At 46.9% G+C, this 23,875-nt stretch overlaps 1 protein-coding gene across 1 annotated transcript; it reads right to left on the bottom strand.

The window, feature by feature from the left end:
- Nucleotides 1-558: 558 nt before the first annotated feature.
- Nucleotides 559-22,822, bottom strand: LOC138579613 (serine/threonine-protein kinase SBK1-like). Its single transcript, XM_069649875.1, has 4 exons — nt 22,423-22,822; nt 7,184-7,366; nt 5,836-6,038; nt 559-2,591 (listed from the first exon to the last, which is right to left on the bottom strand). Exons 2-4 carry the CDS (start codon nt 7,344-7,346, stop codon nt 1,797-1,799), a joined length of 1,161 nt encoding a protein of 386 aa, XP_069505976.1. The 5' UTR covers nt 7,347-7,366; nt 22,423-22,822; the 3' UTR covers nt 559-1,796.
- Between the last annotated feature and the right edge of the window lie 1,053 nt (nt 22,823-23,875).

Below are 23,875 nucleotides of genomic sequence, written 5' to 3'. Positions count from 1 at the left end.
ATAGCCCCGAACAACTGCATTTTATCTACAAGAAATTGCTGTACTTTGGCTGTGATAGAATTGCACTTGCTTTAACGCTGGTCCCTTGGTCCAAAATGTGCCTCCATCTACAGCTATCCCCCATTGAATACGGTGCATCATCGTCACAACGCAGTGCAGAACTGTAGGCAATAACCTTCCTTTGCGAGCACACCTCAAGTTACTAGAAGTGCACAAAGATTTCTGACTCCCGCTCCCCCACCACAATCTCCAAGTGTTTGTGCAGTGTCCATCGTGCTTTTTTTGGCCTGTTGCGTGTGGTCATTGGGGTGTTCCCGTTGTGATTAAGGTGTAGCACTTGGTGGCGGGTGAGCGTTCTGTAATATTATATACCCGCCTTTGATTTTCCACATTGTTTTCCACCTTGTTGCAGTTCATTTTACACCTTTTTCTGCATTTTTTGTTAATATATCGAAAATAGGTTTTGAGCACAGGTACACAACACATCACAAATGCATTATTAATTAGTAAGCTACTTTTGGCACAATTTAGTTTTCAAATACAACATGAAATGAGGAGTCTGTGCAAAAGGGTGTTTATTTTATTTTTTTGCCACAGTGCAATAGTGACATTTATGGATTGGATAGGACGATTCCATGCAATGTACTGGCATCTCCCAAGTCATCTTCCCTTTGAAGCTTGATATTACACTTCCATCGCCTTTGCACGCTTCTTTGTGGAATAGGACAAAATCCCAATCTTTGATAATTACTCAAAATCGTAAATACATGCCCACCTTGAGAAGTTAGTAATCCTCCTTTATCACCCCCCACACACTCCTCCCAAATGACGCCATTTCTGAATTGGCCATCAAATCGGAGACCAGGTCTGCAGTAAAGCTTCAAAAGTATGGTTTATAGAGAGGACAGCATGGGTCAGCCAACCAGTTCTACATACCCCACACATCAGCCTTTAGAATTACCAGTTTAAGATGTGTACAGGCTAAGCTGTGGTCAAAGAAGTGACCTATGCTTGAATGCAAACAGTCTCAACCAAAAGACGTTCTATTCAAACCCAAGAAATTAAACTGCCATAGTTGCCTGTATGCTTATGCGGGCAGGTGCAGTACAAAAAAAAAGTTACCGATTTTCTTATGAAATAGCTTAACATTGAGCGTTTGATTCTGGCTACAATCATGGTCCGATACCTGTACAAAGCATCCGTCTGACAATTATAGATATAAAACTGACTAGCATTGCCAATTCATTTTGGCACTGCGTTCCCAGGCCAGAGGGGATTCTGGTACATCTCATAGAAGCCAGTGAGATAAGCCACAATACATTCTATCACCTTGTTCCACTTAGTTGGGGCTCACGAATCCTTATTCCAAATTTATATTACGCTTCTGCCAAGCACTTTGATTAAAATGTCTTTCAGAATTAAACATGTGGCACTGGGTAAATCATTTGGCCTGTGCAGCATGAAAAGGACCTTCAAAACTGCCCCTAGCATTGTTTATGGCTCTCCATACCAACAGTTCCTGATTGCCAATACACCCAAGTTCCAAGAATGAGCCCTAGGGTGCTGGATCGACTGTGCAACAATGAAGCAAACTGCCCATTGGGTGTAGTCCGCGTGTACTCATCCTAGGTTTGCCAGAGGACAAACGTTAGGCCACACAGTAAGGGCTTAACCAACTCCACATCAAACCATCATAAGACATGGTATTCCTGAAACTGACATTTAGATGAGTCAACAGGTTGTCTGATCGTTGGCAGGTCTAGAATGTCTTACCAGTCCTTCGAATCCTCTTCAAATTAAGTGTAACAAATTTCAGGATCCGATGACCAGTGCATGGCAGAGAACGAAACCACAGATCTAGCACTCCTCGTGCTTTGTTCATCATCACCATGAAAGAGCAAACTGGAAAATCCTGATGATGCTTGCCGGATGTGACCGCTGTGTGAGTCATCATTCTGGGTACAATCATTGAAAGAGGTCATAGAATCGTTACCAACACATTCGTAACTGAGCTCCAGGTCTGTTTCTTGGTCCCCCTCCCTTCCGCGAGTAGCGTGTGCATCAGATTTCCATGGAAGATTCACATATGGCAATACATCTGAAAAATGTACCCTATCAACAGGATTGAATGCGAAGAGTCTCTTCAACAGATCAAGGGCTCCAGTGGCAAACCCCGTCCACAAAGAGGGTAGTTCCACAGGTCCAGTGTTCGCCCAGTAAACAAATGCTTTGTAGTCCTCGTTCTCGGGTACAGCCTCTTCCCAAGGAAAATATCCAGACAAGGCACAGAACAGGAGCACTCCAAACGCCCACGCATCCAGGCTGGAGTCCGCATGCAAGGTGTCACCCTCACTGGGACGGCAAAGCTCAGGGGACATGTAGGATGCAGTGCCAGACCTGGCCTGAATGAGCGTCCCCTTCAAGCATGTGAGACCGAAGTCACTGACTTTAACACAGTGACACTCCTCATCAAACAGCAGGATGTTCTCAGGTTTGATATCACGGTGCACTAGGCCTTTGCTACCCATAAAGTCCAAAGCACTGGCAATCTGTACGGCACAGCGTTTGGCTTTCACTTCTGGAATTCCAACCTGAAAGACAGAACAACATTAACGATGTCACACACAAACACAAACAAAGCAGGACAGTAGATAGCCATACATAGCAACACACAGAAACCCAGCTGCATTTGTCCCCTTCACCACTTCAGGATGGGAATTCCCCACCAACATCTACAGAACCATGCACCAATACGCCATGAAGATTACAGCACTAGCATTTAATAAGATCACTTTACATTACTGGATATTAGCAAAAACCCCCGCACAATGTTTCTCGGTCTGACTTAGATCCAGGGAACTGAAGAGGCATAGAAATATTCTTCCATACCACTTTCTGTAATAAGATGCTCTACTGTGTTCATCACCACCATGCAGGTATACAGCCTTGTCCGGATATTGTGCACACATCAAGAACAGAATGTTAAAAGCGTATGGAAAACCAATCAATCATCCATCCATCCAGTTATGTGGAGACCCTAACCTTTCTGTCCCCATAGGACTCTCATCCTTCCCCTGCTCTTGCCCATCCCATTGCATGGCATGGCCTTAGACATCTCCAACATGAAAATTGCTAGGATACTAAGACACAGGTTCTTTCAGGACTGGGGCAAAACACCAAGACGAGTGGCTCCCAGTCAAATGGGAAGTTTGGTTCATTAGCAGCTGTGTCAAGATCACAAAGCTTGCCATGGCAAGATTAATAACATCTTACAGCAGAGGTTTTGGTAAGTTTATAACTTGTGCCAAATCACTGCCATAGTAACAGAGCACCTAGGCTTGCCCATCGAGTGGCGTACTGTGAACCCTCCTGGGGAGAATCCAGACCCTAGTCTGCTGGAAGATTTTTTTTTAAAATATCGCCTTTTGTGATCGGTGTCAGTCCTGTTAGGTGAACCATGGTTCTTCCAACAGGAAGAGGCAGATAGGTCCTAAAGCGTTGTGATAATTGGGTTGGGTCGCGAAAGTAGATTTGGACAATTATAAGTTAGTATACAATGTAATGTTGGATGCATGAAGGGCTGCGTAGGCCAGTCCTTTTGGTGGCTCCTCTGCCTGGGTGTCTATATGCTTTGTACCCTGGGTCAAAGCCTGGAAACACTGAAAGCCAAGCCTGAGCCAAGAGTGGCATAGTCAAGGATGGACTGGTCAAATTAAAACTGTCTAGCACATTGATGTCAAAAAGGTTAGTTCACCATCCTGACATCCTAGGCTTTTAGTCATGGTGAGACGGGGTGGTGCCTCACCTAGAAGTAGGCTATCAAAATATGGTAATACTTATCCCTCTGGAGTGATAAAAACATACCGAGCTCCCTATGCAGGATTTGTTCATTAGACAATGTGAAAGACAGAGGTGGATGTGAGACCAAAGAGCGAAGGTAGGGGAGAAAAAAAAAAGGGGGTCAGTGGTCTGTCTTTTATATGCAGTGCATGGCACACTTCTCTCATATTATGCTTGGACAGTTATGACATGCTGTACAGAGCGTACTATACTACAGTTTAGGCCCCTCAGATCCCCAAGCAGGGAGGGAAGCGTTCAGGTCCCAAGCCAACAGACTGGAACCCCCATAAACGCAAAGATGAGCAGAGTGACAGATCAGTAAGCTGACCCAGTCAAGAGGGTATGAGGACCCCTCTAAGCCAGGGGGAGGTCTACCAAGGACCAGATCCAGTCCTACCCCTGGGGGAGGGTTGTCCGTTGGCAGGGCCCCAATCCCTGTACTGTTTTACAGCGAAAGCTTTCTTGCATGCAGTGCATGATGCTGGCCAGTTCGTACACACAACACTTCAGCAGCATTGCACTCGTCCATGATCGCCACGAAATGGCTCCCCAGCCAAACCAACAGGCGACCATGCCAGTGAGGCCCTCTCACGAACTGGGACTTGAACGGCATTACTCACCACTGCAGGCCTCTATTGCAAACCTCTGGCGGACCCCCACATAAGGGGTGGGCCTTAGACATGCCCACCTCCCCCCTTGATGTCCTTTTCCCCCCCCCACCTGTCCCGAGGAGAGAAAAGAGGAAGATTGGCCCAGAGAACCAGTGAGGCACGTTAGCCAATGGGGAGGAAATGGGCAGGAAAACGAGACCTTGGAAGCAGAAAGTTCTAGGTTGTTGGGTGAGGTCAGAGGAGGCAGACCAAAAGACCGAGTGGAGGAAAGATATTGCAGAGGAGCATGATGAAAGGATTTCTCTGGCTTTGTGCAAGTTAAGGTAAAGATTGGTGAGAGGAAATGGTACTGGGACGGAATGAGCATGTGAGCAGAGTGGTTTGACAGAGTAGGGCGCATGTAAGGGGACACAATGAAGAGGGGTGACAAAGAGTGGGGAGAGTCGTAGTGGTTGGGAGAAGCAAGAGTCATAGGAGGGGTGTGGCGATGGGAGAGTAGTGGTGATTAAGATCAGAGGTAGGAGGTAAGGAGGAAGAGGAATATCCAAGTAGGTAAAACATTTGTAAAGCATACAATCTGCCTCAAAGTGATATTGTGTGAAGTACCATAGAAGGTGAAGATCAGGCGGTCTAAAAGGCACAAACCGTAAGTCATTGCATAGGAACCCGTAGATTGTTTCCTGAGAAAGCCTAGGTAAATAAGGCACGTGCCTTTGGGCCAACACCAGTAGGCAGATGCCCTGGTATAGGTGGGATTTCCCATTCCTACATTTGTGAGAAAGGGTTGTCCATTAAGCCACTGTGTGGAATTGAAAATAAAAACCCTTGAACTATGTGGGAGTTGGCATGTTCTTGAAGCCATTTGTGGGAAGCTACCTGAAGTGAGAGAAGGAGCGTGAAACAGAAACGAAAGGGCCCCAAAACAGACTCTCAGGCAAAAGAAAAGGTAATCTGTCCAGCATGTACATCTAGAAGTCCTTTTAATAACATTGGGGAGGGGTTTTAGGTCAGAAACACAAATTCGTCCAATTCACAATTCCCTGAAGAGGGAGTAAAACCACACACACGCGCGCGTGCGCCTTTTTCACGTTCTGCTAACAGACAAAATTGTATACTGCACCATGTCACCCACCCAGTATGCTTAGAGAAACCTAGGATTGTGCTTCTGTGCAAAGGGTTTGAAGATTGTCTTTGGCTCAGTAGTGGACCGATCACAGCGTTGAAACCCCACACCTCAATAGGAAGTGGTGTCAGAGGCAGTGTTGCTATCGGTAAAACAACAATCGCCATACTCAAATGTGGAGATTTGAATTTGCTTTTAACTCTTTATAATATCATGCTGTAAAATCTGATCAAGCATAAAACAATATTAACGTGAACATACCCGATCTTCAATCATACCAAAAAGATCGCCAAATGGTGACCACTCCTGAGAAAAGACATAATGGTCCATGGTCTGGAAGGCCACCCCATAAGAGCCAATAATGCTCTGGTGCGAGGACAGGAAGAAAGAGGTGTAGTGCTCCGTCAGAAAACTCTGCAACGATGCCCGGCTCTTCTTAACAAACTTTAGTGCCATAGTCTTATCTAGGAGAAAAGGCACATACAAGGATTATAAGTGCTCATGGTAATCCTTGTAACAGAACTTCCAAGATACAATCTATGTAAAGGGAAAAATTAAAATGTAAGAGTTTACCTTCAGGTATTTAATCTTCAAAAACTTGTTGACACATTTGAGAATAACCACAAACATTGTATTTTTATTTAAAACTCATATGAGACGAAGACAGTATCCTGGCTTAAGAGGACCGTGAGCCAGTGGCATGAGCTACTTGGAGGTTTTAAGGGTTGGGATTCCAGGTGCCAAACCACTCATCCTAAGGAAAAACCCTCACTGTTGCATTACGGTCCCACTGACTGACTAGCAGGTATACTCCCAGATCGCTTCAGGTAAGATTAGAAAAGGACTGGGGCCAAGTCAGAGCCAAGAGAGCCACAATCAAGAAATTATGAAGGCAGTCACCACCGCAGATTCCCTTAAACAGGACATTGCTACTTGAGAGAGGAACACCAACATAACAGGATACTCACCACCTTAGCGCTTCACCCTTTAACCACCCAGGTGTCAGTAGGGTAGCAAAACAAAAAGCAAGCACATGCCCATGCCCAATCGCATAAGGCCCACTTGAAACATCAGCAGACCACAGGAAGCACACAGCTCATTTCCCAGCAGGCAAACTAGAAGGACCACCAAAAATAAAAAAAAAAGCTTGATGAAACTTAGCCAATGCAAAGCCTGGTTAGGAAACCAGCACTCGCACAAATCCAAGTCAAAGCTGTAGAGCAACTGTGGTGGTCGCTAGGGACCAGCAAAAGAACAGTACAATGATTAGAGAAGAAGCAGAGAAGTATATTAAGCAGAGAGGCCTGAGGGAGCCGGGAAGTCCCTAGGGAGATGAGAGCTGAGAATTTGCCCAAGGGACTGACCCCACAAGAGTACTGAGTAAATAGTTTTGGCTGAGATAACAAGCAGAGCGAGGTTTTCCTAGGAGCATGGCAGAGCAAGCAGAATACATTCCTAGGTGCATGGTGGCAAGGGCACTATATCACTGGAAGTGATAAACTAGCTGGGTGCTGAAACCCCGAAATTGAAACTGAAACCAGCCGGAGAGGAGGCAGATCCGGATGCAGTGTAGTTTAGCCACTGCCTGGTTTTAGGTTGGTCTCTTTACCTGTTGCTTTGTCTTTAGCCATCAACACAGACCCAAAGGTGCCGGTCCCAAGCTCATCAATAACCTTGTAGTAGTCTTCCAGGTCCACTTGCTCCAACCTTGGCGACATCAAGGAGACCAGGCCCTCCAGGATACGCTGTGTTTCACTTACTGTTGGGCTCATAATTTAGTGTAGCAGTAAACCTGTAGGCAGATATATACAACCGCTTAGAAAACACCATAGACACGAGCAAAAACGTGGATATTCTATGCAGCTCAAAACAAAAAAGGACTTGCGGAGTAAAATCACTGATTACTTGCCAATATATTTTAAGAACATCAGCAGTCGAGTTTGTGTAGTACTTACAGGAGGCATTGTTTTTACAAAAGTAAAATGTTATTGACTGGTCTTCTGCCTCTTTTCCAGCCCAAAATAAATACATTAAATAAATAAGCCTTCCCACCCATCATAATTTAAACATGCATCATGCTGTGGTTGTCCTCCATTTTTGTGAGACGCTTTGAATCCCTTAAAGAGAAAAGGGAATCAGTCTACATGCCCATTATAGCAGCAAAGCAAAAAAACTGTTTACTTACCTACATGCCCTGCCACGCAGCTAATAGTAATAAGGTTATGTTAAGTGTGCATAATCGCCAGTCTAGTAATCATGTGCATAGGCGTGCCTGAGGCATAATGTGCCCTCTGCCAGGGTTATCCAAACTAGTCTGAAGGGGGAAGGGAAATAGAAAGAGGGTACGAAATAAAGTACAAACAAGTTGAGAAACTAAATTAAAATAAAAAGCTTGGATGTGTTAAACTCCAACCAGCATGGAATATTAATGAATTGCGTGGAACGTGTGCAAGTTCCATGGCCTCTGTCGATAAGTTTTTACTTGATCATTTATATTAAACTGCCATCAATTGCAGTGCATGTCTGCATGATGGAGAAATGATGAAACATAGCAATAACGGGACTGCCAAGCCAGTGGGCGAATTAACAGCCTGCCCCAGGCAGCATAGACTCTAGATTAATAGAAACCGGGGTAGGGTGCGCGGGGTAGGGTGCGGGTGGTTGGTTTGTTTGATTAATTTGTATAGCGCTCCAGACCCGTAGGTAGAAGGGCGCTTAAGGAAGCGGTTACAGGCATGAGATAAACATTTACATAGATTACATGGTACAGGCAGCAGTTACATATAATATAGGCAAGGTGGCGGCCCTAGGGAGGGGGAAGGTCTTTGAAGGTGAGGGTAAATGCTATTCTTTGTTCGGTAACCAGCCAATAACCTATTTCCTAAAGATTGGAAAGGACTCAATAGCTTTAATGTTGAATGGAAGGGTGTTCCAAAGTTGGGAGGCAAGCAGTGTGAAACTAGCGCCTCCTGCTCTTTCTAGGGCAAATCTAGGCACTGACAGGCATAAGGAGTTGGATGATCTGGTGGTGGTTTTTAAGGTAAATTTATTGGTGAGGTATGGTGGGGCTAAGTGGTTTAGGGACTTGTAAGTGAGGCAGATGGTTTTGGAGGTCAATTTTTTGCTGTATGGAAAGCCATTTACACGCTTTCCTGGTTGTGGAGATGTGCTCTCGCCTTGGGATGTTAAGTGCTGCGCGTAGGGCATTATTTTGGAGAACCTGGAGTTTGTTGATTATGGATTGGTTGGCTCCTAGGTACAGGCTATTGCAGTAGTCCAGTTTGGACTGAATGAGGGCTCTGGCAAGAGTGAGGCAGCTGTTGGGTGATAGGAAGGGTCTGCTAGCCCTGATAAGCTTAGCCGTGTAGGCAGTGGCTGAGGCGGTTGCGTTGATTTGTTTAGAGAGGTTGGTATTGGCATCTAGGTGGAAGCCGAGGGTTTTCACACTCCTAACAATGGGGATCGTATTACCATCTATGATAATGTTTATGTCGCAAGGACTGAGTTTTGACAGGTTGTTGGGAGAACCTACTAGAAGAAGCTCCATCTTCTCATCATTCAGGCAAAGGCCGTGGGTGGCCATCCATGCCTGAATGATGGAGAAGATTGTTAATCCGGATGACGTCCGAATTGTAGTTGCCAGAGATGGTGAGGAGGATCTGGGTATCTGCATAATTAGTGTAGGTGACACCTAGACGGTCCAATTTGTCGAATAGCGGCTTTGTAAATATATTATACAAAATGGGGGAGACACACAGGAGCCAGATGAAAGTGGGGTCAGATGAAAGGCAATCTAACTTACAGAACACTGTGCAAGCCTCAGCACCCTTTTAGAAAGAGATGATTAATGCCATTAAATTGTGTGGGTTTTGTGGTAGGTGCTCATGCAACATATTCAGATGAATAGAGAAGATCTAAAAAGGGGGTGGCTAGTTGCAGTAGAACAGCACTGAAGCTGGTCTCGAGAGTGCTGCATTCTGCTCCTGTCAAGAGAATCGAAAAAGGTAGCAGAGATAGGTAGGGTGCAAGAAAGGGTGCACATGAAATATTTGTACAGGTAAGAAAGGGATGGAGGGTTAGCGATTGAGTTGCGACAACTTTATTAACTTCCTTGTGGCCATCCTGATCTCACCCTGCTAGGAGACATCTGGTTTGACCTCTTCAAACCCCATGACCTGTCCACTCATCCACAACTTAAAGCCCTCTTCATGACATGCCGTCTTCAGTAGTCATCATCCTCCTCCTCCTCCTCCTCCTCCCGTACCCCCAAGGGAACACATTTCCCCTGCCCTCATGGTGCTCCACTGACTCACAATTAGCCGAAGGGTCACTTTCAAAGCCATGTGCATGACTCACCATGCCCTCCACAAGAAAGGTCCCAAATTCCGCCAAACCAAATTCTTTGCTACCATCCCAACAGAACCTCGAGATCCGGACCTGCTCAACTCGTGGCGATTTCCACCCCCCATTCCCCTTTAAAATCCACCAGATTAGGAGGTACACCCTTCTCAGTTCAAGCACCTACTATCTGGAACACCCCTCCCTCTCGACCTCCACCTAGCCTTCAGGAAGACACTCAAAACGTGGCTCCTCCCTCTGCCGACCCGATTCCCTGCGTCTGGCCTAGTCCAATCCCATGATCCAGGCATACAGTCAACAGCCACGGATAAGGCAGCTCATCTATGAGCAGACACATTCTCCGTTTGCCCATGTACGCCTGAGGAAAGACAACAACAACCAGGTAAGAAGATACTGGCAGGAAGCTCGGCCATTACTGAGCTCCTGAAACCCTACGCTTGGATTAGTTCACACCACGTCTTTCACCAACACCATATTATAACACCATGTAGACCACCAGCCGCTCCCTTGTATAGTCCAAAGCAGATGTTTTAGATGTGGGAGTTTTGAACGTCCCGTATTTCAGTGGTTTGCAAATTCCATCCGCTTTGAAAAGGAGGGGAAAAAAAAAAGTTTTCAATCCAAAGTACCATCTTTTACCAAACTGCCAAAGTCCTGTCTAATGAAAAACCTGCTGTGAGAATGTATACAGGGGAGTAAAATAATCTAATTCAGGGAGTGACAGCCTGGGCCCAATTACACACAGGACGTAAAGGTTCTACAGTGAAAACTGATGTTCTTCCTACAGATTGGGCCCACTAGCACTTATAACCCAGCCTCAGAAATGGATTGACAATAGCCAAATCAACACGACAAGGACGACCACAGACCTGCAATTTGCTTAACCCAATAAAGAAGAAGACAACTCAACTCCAATGACACTGCCAAAAAGGGAAAGACCACCCCCCCCAACCCCTCCCAAGCCTGGTAATCAGAAAAAAAACTCCACACTAGACCGAGAATATCTCCGAGAACCAATGCCCCGAACCTCTAGAATAAAATCTGTCAGCTCAGCAGGCACTGGAAGGTAATCAGGAATAGGGGTCTCCCACCAATCCACACTGACACTCACATACCGATATGCTCATTTACTCCTCTACATCAACAACCAATAGAAGGCAGCTATAACACTTGATCAATTTTGGCCTACCTGCACACCTACCTACTCACCACCATGAACACCTCAACAGTCTTTAGAATGCAGCTATAAACAGGGGGAAAAAAAAAAAGCCTAGCTGCATCACAATCTCAAACACAAGCTCCACCACTGGTAGAATGACAACCACTGCACCACACCTAGCATTAGAATGCAGCTGCACATATACTGAGTGCACCCAACACTATTTACTACCCTACTCTCTCCGCTTGACCTGGACTATGGTCCCCAAGGGCGTCAAACCCACAGCGCTTTGAGATCACACCAATGGTATATACAGCGCAAAAAAATGCACAATAACATAAGTCTGACATTTCCTTGCACTCTTAGTTTGTTTCTAGTGTGAGGGATGGTTTTGGACACAATGGCGGTTTCTAAGTTACCAACTTCTTGACAGACAAGGTAGGGAACCCCCTTCCGAATAAGGTTGGAGAGGTGTTCCCCCCCCAGCCCATTTCTTTTCATTAAAAATGTCTGAATGAGAATACTACAACTTTGTGTCTGCCTCTCATGTCTGACCCTTCACACAGTGCCCAGAGCAAACTGTATGAAAGATGAATGAAGTGGATTATTTTGATTACGAACGTTTTGAATCCAAAAATTCTAAATTTTCGCAATGGAAATAATCCTGCACATTACCACTGCCATCCATCCTCGCTCCCTCCACCTCCCAAACACACCCATATTTACTCCAGCACCCAAACTTTAGTGCGTTTTCAAGGCCATCCACTTACCCCTACTATGGAATTGTAGAAATGAAATCTTGGATGAGTGCCTACTCCCCAACTCTCCGAGTCCAACTGCCCAAAGAGGAACCGAATCTCCACAAAGTCCCAGGAATCCGTGTGGGTTTGCAAGCAGGACCCAATGACTGCTTAGGCAGCAGCCTCTGTGCCATTTTCTCACCAGGGAACTCGCCACACAGTTTCATGTCTAGAACACCTTTTGCAGAAGGCAGAAAATGTATCTCTTTCTCCAGAAACTTGTCTTCTACACAAAAGTTTTTTTAAAAAAGGAGGTGGCGAGACAGTGTCTATTTAAGGTTTGACATAAAGGTCAACTTACTTCACTGTTGGCAACTAGGGAACTGTTCCCCAATTGTAAAAAAATAAAAAAAAATTAAAAAAAAAAATTGCCCTTGGTTTATGTCTCCACAGACCTACTATGTTGGGGTCTGCATTACCTTTGGCTGATATGTTATTGGAAGTAATCATATCAATCCAGGCCATCTAAGGTTGAGAATATGGTAAAAATTACGATTATTCTCCCTTGCCACATGTATGCTCCTGTACACTATTGTGACCGGAGCCAGCTTGACACCATTTCTCTTTTCGACCCAAGTCTAATGTAGCTATTTGTGTGCTTTTTTCCTCCCTTCTTTTTTCCTTTTCTTATAGGGCTGACAATTTTCAGCTTACTCTACACCTCTTTGAATGTCAATGTTTTGGTGTGTTATTTTAACTCATGCTGTATGATTTGTTTAACACACAAGGGATAGTACTGTCCTGATGAAGACGGACATCAACTGGAAGTCAGTTTGAAGAACTTCTCTGTCGAAACTACAGTTGCTATGTAATATAGATTGCTAGGTTGACCTTGTTGTTGTTATAACAAAGTGGTCCCTAGGCTAGCGTAGTGGACATACAGCACTCCCTTGTTATTACAGTGTACTCCTCTGTCCAACTTTACCGGTATAGGATTATTCAAATGACTTTCTCATACAGTCTGAATTAACTTGTCCGTTTTGGGGATTCCTTTAATAGCGGACTGAACGGCACCTGTGTATAGTTTGAACTAGTCTTACACAAACACATCTGTGAATATCAGTCCACCCCGGTGCACGCGATCACCTTCACTTGAGCCCGGCGCTCTGTTTTCACAACTGTTCTGTGGAACGTGGTCATGGGCCACTATTAATGTAGGTTTATCTTGTACTTATAACCTTTTAAGTATATTGGACAGCTAGAATACATAATGAGTTGCTTTAAAAGCAGTATGATGTTACGTTAGTATTTTATTAAGCAAAACCCAAAATGCATTATGGGTAACAGATTTAATATTTTTTTATCCATTTACTTATGAAATAAAAATCATGTATTTTTTCAAATGCTCCTTAAGATTTGGGTCTAATGGAGTTCCCCCGTGCATGTCATGGAGGACAGTCAAGCACTAACGTGCTAATTCATGGTTCATTTTGCCTGACAGGATCACTGTTCTGTAAATGAAAAGCAAAAGGAGGGCAACATTGGCGGGGGGGGCGAAATCGGATTGCTTTACCAACGTCGGTGGATACCTAACCTGCCAGATCAGAACCATGGTCAAAAATGAAACTACTGCATGATAATCTCCGCTACATTCCCCAAAGTAGTCGAAGCCCTTACCAACTGAAGACTGGATTACTGCAAGATGCTTTACACAGGCCTTCCAGCCTCTCAAATGGATTGTGCCGAAATAAAGTCTAAAATGCAGCTGTCAGCATGAACTTTGGACTGAAAGACCATCAGTCGGTCTCTACCCCAGCAAGACCACTTCACTGGCTACCGGTGACTGCCAGGACCAAGTTCAAGATGCGCCTATAAAAGCATTACAGACTGTCTCCCCACTATCAGCAAGGCAACAGAAAAAATAAAAAATTCACCACTACCAACCTATACGTTTTTGTTAACACTAACCTCATAATAACCCCCCTGCACCCGCACACCATTCCCCCACCATAATGCAGGAGAAAAAGAGAAAGATGCTGTGCTTTGCGCCTTTGCGAGTGTACGTTCATTACCACTCAACTGCATGAGAGAGTTAAAGGCCTTAAGATGTGGGGCAAGGTGGCACTCCGGCACAGTGGACATGAACATTGGTTTCTTCTAAATTGCCTGCTCTCTTCCCCTTTGACTCCAGCCTCTACTCCCCCCCCCCTTCCATTCTCCCTGACTTTCATCCACATTTTTGCTTCCCCCCTCCACTATTCTGTTGGCAGAACCAAAGAGGCAATTAGTGTTTGTGCTGAAACAAATATAAATACATTTAAAGTAGTCATTATTGATCTGGTTAGGTCATGCTATATTAAGTTGAAATTTCATTATGTTTTTCTTTAAATGTTCAAGCGCCTTTGGAGAAGCCATCACACAGCAGGTAGCAACTCCCTAAACACACAAAAAGAAAAGGAGTTGCCCTGAATCTGTTAACTAGGCCAAACATTTCCAGGATTCCCTCTAACAGGACAGAGTAACTGCAACCCAGGTCAGGAGTTTGATTTTTTTTTAAAGCAAGACTTGTCTCTGTGCCAGTCGTTTAATTTAAGTTTAAGAAATTCTGCATATCCGTTGTCGAGCACGATTGTCCCTTGTGCCAGTAACTAGGGCTGATTTACTGAACCCCTGCATATTTTGGTGATACGTTTAAAACATTACCCTGGTTACATATTCGGTTTCATGAAGTGTTGCATTCTAATCCATCCAGGCTTCTTAAAATCAAGGATAAACAATCATCCTTGCGAAGGGAGGAGTTAAGCCTCAGTAAACTAGTAGAGGTGTGCCAGCATCCGAAGCTCGCAGTAGTACGATTTTGCATGGGGGAGAACCCCTACTTGAATAGTTAGTGTGTTACCAGCGACATGGTTGCAGGTTCAAGTCCACACATTGGCTTGAAAGATACTAGGAGGATCTTTTAGGGTGGCAGGTAACCAATGCTCCAAATAAGATTTTGAGGTGGGAGGATTTTACTTTTGGCCATTAGGCGACGCCGAAAGCACTACCTTTAAGCCGAAACTATTAAAATAAGAGCTTCAAAATAGGGGCTTTGAATGCAGGTCCGTAATCCTTTTCAATGCAGATATAGGAGGATGGATTTGTGTATTCCAATGCTCCTCCACCAATTTAGCGCCCATCTCCAAGTGAAATCTATAGGATTTCCCCCACCTCCCCATTCCCACTCCAAAACCACACCCCTTGAATGGATCAGCCCTTTTTACTTCCAAAATGGTGGCCGCCTAACGTTAATAAAAAATGCAACTCAATGGATGCTTTAAAAAAACAAATAAAAACATTAATGCAGCTTTTAAGCTATGTTACATATTTTTATGTATTTTGTGTAATAAAAAGTTACTGTTGTAGTTACGTTTTGATCTAAAAAGGTCAATCAAAATATCCATGCACTGATTTTTGGGGGTGGCTCTAGTGCTTTCAGGTGTAAGCAGTAGCTGATTTGGTGTGCAGTTTTAGTAATGTCACTTATGCGACTGGCTATCGAGTATGTGCTTTTGCACACAGCAGCCATTTTCCTTCACCCGATTCTGGTTTGCAGCCCAAGCAGGGCTCTACTGGCTGTAGAGCGTCAGTCCGATCTTTGAATGGAGCAAGGGGCTCAGGAGGCAAAGGAACTGGCAGGCCTGGACTGGCCCACCAGGACTTGCCCCAGTAGACTTCGGGGACAAAGGGCTTCTTTCTTGTGGGGGTGATACATAATACGGAAAAATCATGGTCATAGATCCAGGCCAGCCTGGGCGGTTCGCTGGCTCTTGGCTGCCAGATTTCTGCCTGTGCTGACATCAGATGGACCAGGTCAGCTGCGTGATTCAAATTCATCCTTTGCAGTTCCACTCTTAGTAACCACCGCAGCCCCATAAACTGGCGGTTTCTGAAACAGAGATTGTGTTAAGAGACAGGAGAACTCAGCTGGGACAACAAGGGCTGGTTCCATAAAGCATAACATCACAGTGTGGGCTCTGCTGAAATCTGCAGAAAGATAGGGGGCAGGACAACCATTTATTTAGCGCTCGCACCAATAGGCTGGCCTCGATGCACATTATCTGACTTATTCCTCTAGACCTTCACCATTGTCAAGCCCCAATTTCATCAATGCAGTACAGCGCATGAGCCTGCTGGGTAATGCTGCCATGCAGCACAGCTTGATTCCTACTCGAGCGTGGGATAGAGGGGTCGTCATCATAAGGCACCATTTATAACCAAGTGTTCCTCGCTCCCCCAACTTACACTTGCCCAACTTTGGTCCCAGTTGTCTTGGGTGGATAGCTTGGTGACAAAGCGGTCGCCGCGGAAGCAAGACGACACACAGCAACACAGATTCGATCCCCGGGTCCGCGCTTAGAAACCTCTGGGTATTAACGTTAAATAACATACCAGTAAGACTCCGACCGAGGTGGACAGAAATTGAAATGTATTACAGTGTAGTACCAAGAGGTCGCCTAAATGGCAGAAGGCTCACTTTACAAGACCCGCTTACCTTGCATTACAGTGTAGAGGTTTGTTCGTAGAGCCGTTGTGAAGTAAAGCCACTGATACAAGGAGCATTCCACCACGCTCGGCTGCCCCCCCCCCACCCCCAACATAGGCCACAAATATAATGATCAAAAAGCTTAACAGCCGATCTCACGGGTATGTGCTACATTCTGTAATATTCAGTCACACATTACAATTTTTTTTTAATAAGTGGTGCTTGAGTTTATGTTCGTGTCAAAATATGCTTGTAGAAGGGTTGGCCTCAAGCGCTGTGCTCACTCGTTCAGCAAAATATGGGGCCACTCTGAAAAGAGGGCCTCTTGGTTCCCAGGCATTCCATGTGAAGCAGGTGCAGCAGAGGTTTCCGGAGGAGGAAGTCACTGGGTGATCCAGTGCGAGGCTGCCTCTCCCCAGTGTGACCCTGGGCAGCTGCAGATGTGTGGGAGGGAAGCGAAGGGAAGGGTTCTGGACCACTCGCGGCACGTCCACTTCTAGTGAGTTTTAGCTTCTGCTTGTTTAATGCACCCTTCCATACTGTGGCTATGGGGTCCTGCTATGTGGCATAGACAGTGCCCCTCTTTGAACTACATGGCACAGCATGTCCACTTCTAGTGTGCAGCCTTTTGTTAGTGCAGCTTTGGTGGGACCCCCCTCCCCCCCCCCCCCAACATATTCATTCGAGGAATAAAGTCTCTGGTGCCTGCGATTAGCTCGCTGCTTATGTAGGAACCCCTCTGTAGGCTCTCCCTTTGCTGCTGCCTTTCCTGGAATGCTTTGCTTACTGTCTCCAAAGACTCCGATATTCTCTTTTCAATAAATGTACGCTCTTGCTTTTTGCAAGTTTGAGGTAAACCTTAGCCGCAACAGCCCAAACGAGGCCTCTCGAACGTGTTTGTGGGTACCCGTTCTCTTTCCCACCCCCTGGTACCCGTCTCAAGGGATGTGGTCAGGTGAGGGGAGAAAGGTCCCCTTGAGACTTTTTAGTGGAACTTTATTATACTTGGGGAAGAGGAGCTGAAAGGAAGATGCGAGCTGGAAGAAGCTCAGAACTGTTGGAACACCATTTCTTTCGATTTTGACATCTCTACACTTTGGTTAGCTTTAGTTGTGAGGGCAAGGATAGGTTTTGGACAGATACGTTTAAGTGGAACTATTTGATGCAGACTTTCCTTAGTCTCATTCAGGCAGGGAAATCCCACCTTAGCATAGGGCAAGTTAGGCCTTCTATCATCCCGACATTTGAATAAAGTATTTTAGTTTGAAATGCAAGTGTCTCTCGCTAAACGATACCCCCACAGCACCAATGGTCCAAACATATCCATGGACATGGAGCTTTGTGGGTCAAAGCAGGAGCACATGCTTCTACATGAGTTTCCTGTTTTTTTTTACAGTTTTTGTATATATTTTTATGGAGTAAAAGTTGCCGATACATCCCTAATATGTAGGGCTGTGTTTACTTTTTTTGGGGGAGGGCCGAGGCCAGGCTGGCCCTTTCCGGCTGGGGGACTCGGTGGGTGTGCAGGAACAATCCATGAGGTGTGGGCGGGGAGCATGGGTCTTGTTCGCAGGACCATAGATTGAGTGGGTTTGGGGCAATGTTTGTTGGTTGTTCGGGCATACCAGTTAGCGTAGACCGGAAAGGTTGCCATAAGGCTTGGCGCAATGTGCTCCTGTGCGCGGATTGGTGGTTAGATGAGGCTGGGGAGAGGGCAGTATGGGCATCGGCCCCCCATGAGAATGCCTTTTTGTTGGGCTATGACGAATTGTGGGGGAACCAGGATCCACGAGGGATACTGGCATTGGCCACAGGCCTTGGGAGTCACGTCTGTTCCATGAGGTGGGGCGACGGAATAACCACATGCTAGTAGGGATGGGTGAGATTTGCGGTTTAGTTTCCTTCTGGCGGCAGTCCCGGGGACAAAGCCAGTGGGGTGCATGGTCACAGTGGAGCATGGCAAGGGGTTGCGGGACTCTGCAGGGAAATCGGGTATGGGAAGAGCACGGGATACAGACCAAGAGCCTGGGGGTCCCTGGGTATCATTCCTAGCGGGTGTCGCAGTGTATGGTATGGGCCATGCCCCTAATTTAAGAATTGGCGAAACTATGGCGGTAAGTGTTATTTTTGCGAGTTTTAGAGGTTTCTGTGTGTGGATGGTCCGCTTTGTAAGGGCTATATAGTTTGGTGGTCTAAGTCATCAATGGCTTCCCATGGCAGCAGACCTGTTGGCTGTAGCCAGTCGGGCGAGTGGTCACAGTGGAGTATGGAAGGGGCTTAGGTCTGGCTGGGACTGCAGGATCTGGGAGGGGTGCTGGATCTAGGTCAAGGGGCTGGGCCCTGAGTTTCGTTCTTAGGGGATGTGGTGAGGTGAGGGCCACGCCCTTGTGTTCAGAGGTGGGAGAGAAATGTCAATAAGTTTGCTGCTGGGAATGGTCTGTTTTGTAGCGACTACGGTATGGTGGTCTAGTTTATGATCAATTGCCTCCGGGTGGCAGTCCTGTGGTCCCGAGCATGCTGGATGAGTGACCACAGTGGTGCATCCAATGGGCTTCTGGCCAGTCGGGACAGCATAGGCCAGGACATTGGGATCTGGGAGAGGCACTGGATACAGGCCAGGGGTCTGTGGGCCCCCAGGAATCGTTCTCAGAGGGTGTGCCAGTTGAGGGGCCACCCCCCAGAGTTGGGAGAAAAAGTGTGGCAAGTGGTGTGTTACCTTTGCGCAGATGGGCGCGGTATGATAGTTCTTTCTATGCTTTTCTGCACCGTGAATGGTTTGTTGGTGGGGACTGCAGTTTGGTGGTCTGCAGTTTGGTGGTCTAGTTCATGTATGGCTTTGTCCCTGGCGGCAGTCCGGAGCCAGCCAAGGGTGTGGTCACAGTTGACCTGGCAAGGGGCTGGGCCGGGATCCAGAAGGGCCACTGGATACAGCTCAAGGACTTGGGTGCCCTCGGCTATCGGGGGAGGGCAGGCTAGGGCCCACACCCTTAAGTAAGGATTGGGTAGTGCGTTGTCAGTGTTTCTTTTGAGCGGAAGGGCGAGTTATAGTGGGTGTTTCTTCTCTGGGAATGGTCTGCTGTAGGGACTGCAGTTTCTAAGGCCCTGGTGGCCTATTTGATGTATTGGTTGCCCCCTTGCGGCAGTCCAGATGTCATGAGCCAGCAAGGCGTTTCATCACAGAGGAGCGGCTTCAGGACCATGTGCTTATCCTAGGAGTTGATTAGGGGATTGCAATAAGTCGAGTTGCTGTTGGGCAGACCAGCGTTTCCCTTTGGAGGTTGGTTCTCTCGGCAGGGCCTTGGTAGAGACCACACAGTGTGAGGCCATGGTTGGGCACCCCAGTGGTGCAGCCGTGAGGGCGAGGCCCCATTCTGGTGGAGGGCCAGGCCCCATTCTGGTGGATGGCCATGGGTCTGTGTGGCTATAGCTTTGGTAAGGGCTTCTGGTGCATTGCCAGCAAGGTCAGGGTTGACTGAGTCTAACTGGTCTAGCATGTGGCATGCGTCATTTCTTGTACCCCTAGATGACACACCGTAATATGGGAATGACCACCCTCCACCACCATGACGCCCCGGCTGGTCCAGTGGCCACAGTACAGGAGAGTAAAATGTGTACGATGGGACAAGGGGCATCGGGGAGAGGTAATATCTGTGTGCCACACATAGGCTGTAGTGGAGCGTGGTGGCCGTTTTAATAGGATGGGAGCGGGAAACAATATCCCAGTGGGCTGCGGCCACATGCACCCTTTGGAATTCACATGAAGGCTATACATGTATGGACAATTGAAGGGCTGCACACCGCGGGGTGGGGCATCAGTGTTTTAGAGCTAGTTTTTAAGTCCCCACCGGCTGCTGCAGTGGGGAGAAAGTTTGGGAGGCTAAGAAGAGGATGCGGTACAGATGTCCATTAATTGTGCAGAAGTGAGGGAGGTCAGAGCACCAGGACAGACTGTTCCGCGAGCCGAGCACAAGCACGGTTTGGAAAGGTGGTTTGTCCCAACTGGTAGGCCTGTGATGGTATGTTGGGGGTGCATTGCATTGAATGGAGTTATGGGCTCAGTAATTTGGGTCACTGGAAGGGAGATTCATGTGATGGTCCAATGTTTGGTGCAGAAACATATCAGGCACTCACTGAGCAGTCCTAATCGGTCCATGATGAGGGGTGGGGGGCGGAGGCTGGGTGTCTGGGGTCACGCATTTCCCTCAGGGCCATTCCTGCAGGGGGGGGGGGGGGTGATAGCAATGTCCACTCCCCCACGCTCATGTATGTAACTGAGGACGCAACTGTGCTTATGTCATTCATGTATGGTTTTATTGCATTTGGGCCTTGTAAGAAATGTACTAAAGGCGGCCTAATGCCTTCCAAAGAATATCTGCTTGGCGCCACTCACTGGCGCTGCCGCCTACAGGCTTGAGCGGTTTGGAGCAGGCTAGCTCTGGTTCAACTAGTGCGTTGTCCAAAACTTACCATCTCGCCGGGGCTACCCGTCCACAATTCCCCCATTCTCAAAACTCAATGAAAAGAATTAGAAACACTTTTCGCCAGCAGTTGCCAACAACACCTCTGTTTCGAATTAAATCATGCATGTCAGACATGTGTAGTTAAACCTAACCACTGGAATACAAGAACGGAAAGTTGCCTTAAAAAGAACTGTTGGATTGGAACGAACATTGACCTATTTTGATTGTATAAAAAAAACCTCCAAGTAGATTATTTTTTTTTTTACTGATGGTTGTAATATTTAGCAGGATGATCATACTAGTGCATGCTCAAGAGGAGGAAAACAGACCAAGACTACGCAACAGTCAGGCGGAAAAGTTTCCCTTCGCCCCGGCAATTCTTCTTTGCCATCAGAGCTCAGCATTTTTCGGTGGCCATGTATGAGAAGGCCCCACAGTGCTGTCCTCGCCAGCCCGCACCGATTTCTGGATCTTGTAATGTTGTTTCAATTTGAAATTTAGGAAGAGACCCAGATTGCCACACAAACACAGGATACATGGTCTGTTTGCGTATGGCCGCGATTAACTCGAGACCTGATCTGCCGCTCGGTCTCAAACACACGAGGGGCTTATTTTGGAATTGTGTGTACATTATGCAGGATGTGACCGATTGTGTGTACACTTCGGTGCATACAGGTCTCCTCGACATAATTGCAATCTTTTGCACGCCAGAGTGCAAAATAAATGAAGCACTTTACAATGGAATCCTGTGGTATCCACCAGCTTTCTGCTGGTGTAAAAGGCAGGCGAATTTCCCTGTGCAGTCGCCGGATCACTGATTGCTGGGTATAAAATCCGCCTCCCACTAACCGTTTGTTTTACAAGCGACCGCGAAAAACAGAGGGTTCCCAAGAAGTCGGTAACTACTCACCTCCCTAGGAAAGATGGCGGCTGACAGATAACGTGCGCGTGTTTGCTAAACACATACTGCATGACATGGTTTAAACCAGCGACACATACCGACTACCAACCCCCTCCCCGGTCCTCAATGGCAGGTTTAAGCAAGAGGCTAAACAAGTCCATGTTTTGGGAAAGACCACCACCATCCCATCCCCCGAAAACACGCACCTCTGTTTCCGCGAGTCGCGGATAAGAAGCTAGGCTAGCGTGTAGCAAATGGGAAATACATATATATAAAACGAGAGAACGCCAACATACTCCGAGGCTCTCTTCCCACCATAAAAATGAAAGGGCCCGGTGGATGAGTTTTTTTTTGTCACAGGTGGGTGTAGAATTGGTTTATTTTCCGAACGCGAAATTGTTACACCAACGACTGCTGCAGTGGCACCCCTGCAGGACCAGAAGGACCGTTTAACCTTCCCCCCCCCCCCCCCCCCAAACACCACAACTATTTCCAAGTGGTAAGACTTTGGCCCAACAACTTTTAACTAATATTACCGCTTTTCTCTCTGCAATGATATGTTGTAGTATTGCCGAATTGTAGTTTGATGGGCAGACGAGGTGCTGGGGACGACCCCCAGCTCACCCCGTACCCTGAAGCGAGCGCTTAACGGGGTGAGCACTTGGGATTATAAAAGGTTATGATTATATCCACCTGCGCTTTACCTGAGACAGTGCTGGTTACTGATGCCAAGGCGAGACGCTAAGGATGTTCCAAAAACCACGGCTTGGACTCCGCCGAAAGAGTGCGGTTGGAGGGGTTCGGCGAAGAGCTCCAAATGTTCTCCCCTGCGGCGGCGGAGTTTCTAGGAGTAAGGGGCGGTTTACCGCTGAGACACCACCATGAACGATCACGCGGGAAACGTGCAGCTGGAGGCCCAGCGCCTTCACCTCAGCGGGGTGTAAGGCATCTGCATACCAACGGACCAAGCACAGGGTTTTGCTCCAACGGACGGTTAAGTGCGCCAATGGGGGTCAGGTGCTGCTGAGCGACCTTCATTGACGCTCCCCGGTAGGTAATTAGCCCCCGCCGGGAGGGGAGCACATGCGTTGTTCGGTCCTCGACTCCCTCCATTCAAAAATAATGTCAACTATCAGGAACCAAGTACTTCCAACTCCGCCTGGAACGCGGACCTGTCTACTGGCGTAGATCCCATAATGTGCACATGATTTATTTTTGAAAAGAAAGCGAGCAAGACTACCTAGTAGGCGCGTTTAAAAGAGGCATTCATTATGTTCAGCATTATAGAAAAGAAAGCTGCTTCGCGTTGCCTGCTTGCCGTTGATTTGGGGGGTGTGTGTTGGCTCGGGCCCTGGAACCCTAACATAGCTCTGTCCCTGTCATCCAAAGGTGAATTTAATTATTTGTTAAGGCATTGGCAGCTCTCAAACGACACTGCCTTCTATATAATATCTAGTTTGAGATGTGCCATCCTTACCCCAGAAGACCCCTCACACGACCGAGTTGGATCTCCTGTTTCCCCCTCTCTCAGAGGCGTTGCTAGGGGGGCGGGGGCTATAGACCCTGATCTTTTGGTTGTAGCCCCGGATAGAATCTCAGGAGCTACAAACAAAGGGCTAGCTAGCCCCCAGTCCCAACAGTTACAACATTAGCGCAGCCCCGGGTCTTTTTCAGACCTAGCAACACCCCTGCCCTCTCTTACTATCCCTACCTTTTACTATGTCTTCCCTATCTTGCTCGCCCTGCCTGTCTATGTACCTCCCTGAACTGAGTGACCAGACATTGTGACCAAGACCGATAATTACGCTCTGTAAAAGTTTCAACATCTTTTCACATGTACAGACATGTTCTCACATACATGTATGCCCCACCAATATAGAGATGCCTGGTGGTCCCATGTGTAAAATATATTTAGACAGTCCTGTCTTATTAGATAACATCATTTTGCATCCTGGGACTTGCAGTCCTATTTTTGCAGAAGCAGAACTAGGTTGGTGTGCACCCCAGAGCAAATAGTGAATATTATCCTTGCTATGTCGCCCGCGCACCTCCCCACTGAGCAGGGTGCACCCAGAGGCGTTGCTAGGGGGTGGCAGAGGGGGCTATAGCCTCGAGTCTTTTGGTTTTAGCCCCGGATAGAAGCTAAGGGGCTACAAC

This window comes from Ambystoma mexicanum, chromosome 3p (assembly GCF_040938575.1).
Source record: "Ambystoma mexicanum isolate Mex_15411 chromosome 3p, UKY_AmexF1_1, whole genome shotgun sequence".
In the NCBI taxonomy this organism is placed as follows: Eukaryota; Metazoa; Chordata; class Amphibia; order Caudata; family Ambystomatidae; genus Ambystoma; species Ambystoma mexicanum.
The sequence above is the reverse complement of the archived record's forward strand: the minus strand, read 5'-3'. Positions and strand labels throughout refer to the sequence as shown.